At 34.7% G+C, this 818-nt stretch overlaps 1 protein-coding gene across 1 annotated transcript in view; it reads right to left on the bottom strand.

Moving 5' to 3' along the window:
• The window catches only part of LOC119585144 (cyclic AMP-responsive element-binding protein 1-like), a gene marked incomplete at its 5' end in the record, with an annotated part of 32,879 nt that overhangs the window by 903 nt on the left and 31,158 nt on the right, over positions 1–818 (bottom strand). Inside the window, 1 exon segment of the mRNA XM_037933772.1 lies at positions 1–353. Within this exon segment, the coding sequence (XP_037789700.1) occupies positions 212–353 (142 nt within the window).

Raw genomic sequence — 818 nt, 5'->3', positions numbered from 1 at the left:
TGTTTAGAACTAAGTGAACCATTAACAAATTAGGGCAGCCATGACCCCTGCTCAAAGATCCCAATAAGTGATGGAGTAATAGCTCAACTTTTCACTGATCAGGTGGATGAGCCTCCTTAACACTATGTCACTGCCCCGGGTCATATCACTGCAGAGATTAAACCCATGCCATCACCCAGGCAAGGAGGAAAGGTTTTGATACATTCTGCTATCAACTGTTCTGACAGTAGAGAGCCTTCAATGTCTTCAATTCTTCAATCAGAGCTTTGTTCTGGTTCTCTAGTACAGCCACTCTGTTTTCCAGACATTTAATATATTCTTTCTTTTTCGCTCTACATTCTCTTGCAGCTTCCCTGCAAAATGTAATGCCAATTATTATTTTTATATATATCATCTTAAAGTGGTATCTAATATATGGAATGTACTAAAACTAGTATCTACCCAAACAAGATAAAGAGGTTTAATAAGAAGCACCTATGCACTAAAATAAAATAATTTCATATTTCACAAACCAAAACTTATAATTGTGAATTTTTTAAAGAAGAAATTCCAAACACCCACAGTGAGTCTGCATCAACAAATCCAGCCCTATGATCTCATTCAGGTAATAATAAATGGCTAAAAAACAAATTGAACCAAACCAAACAAAAAGAACAAGTAGAAAAAAAGTGCCATAGCCAGTCAATAGAGGAGGAAAATGGTCAAATAAGCCAATTGAATTTTTCATTGTGCACTGGTGGCATAGTATTTTGGTATTTTCCAATATTCATTTTCAGTTAAGAGAAATTTAAAAAGTAAAACAGTTTCAAAGATTAACC

Source organism: Penaeus monodon, chromosome 19 (assembly GCF_015228065.2).
Source record: "Penaeus monodon isolate SGIC_2016 chromosome 19, NSTDA_Pmon_1, whole genome shotgun sequence".
Lineage (NCBI taxonomy): Eukaryota > Metazoa > Arthropoda > Malacostraca > Decapoda > Penaeidae > Penaeus > Penaeus monodon.
The sequence above is the reverse complement of the archived record's forward strand: the minus strand, read 5'-3'. Positions and strand labels throughout refer to the sequence as shown.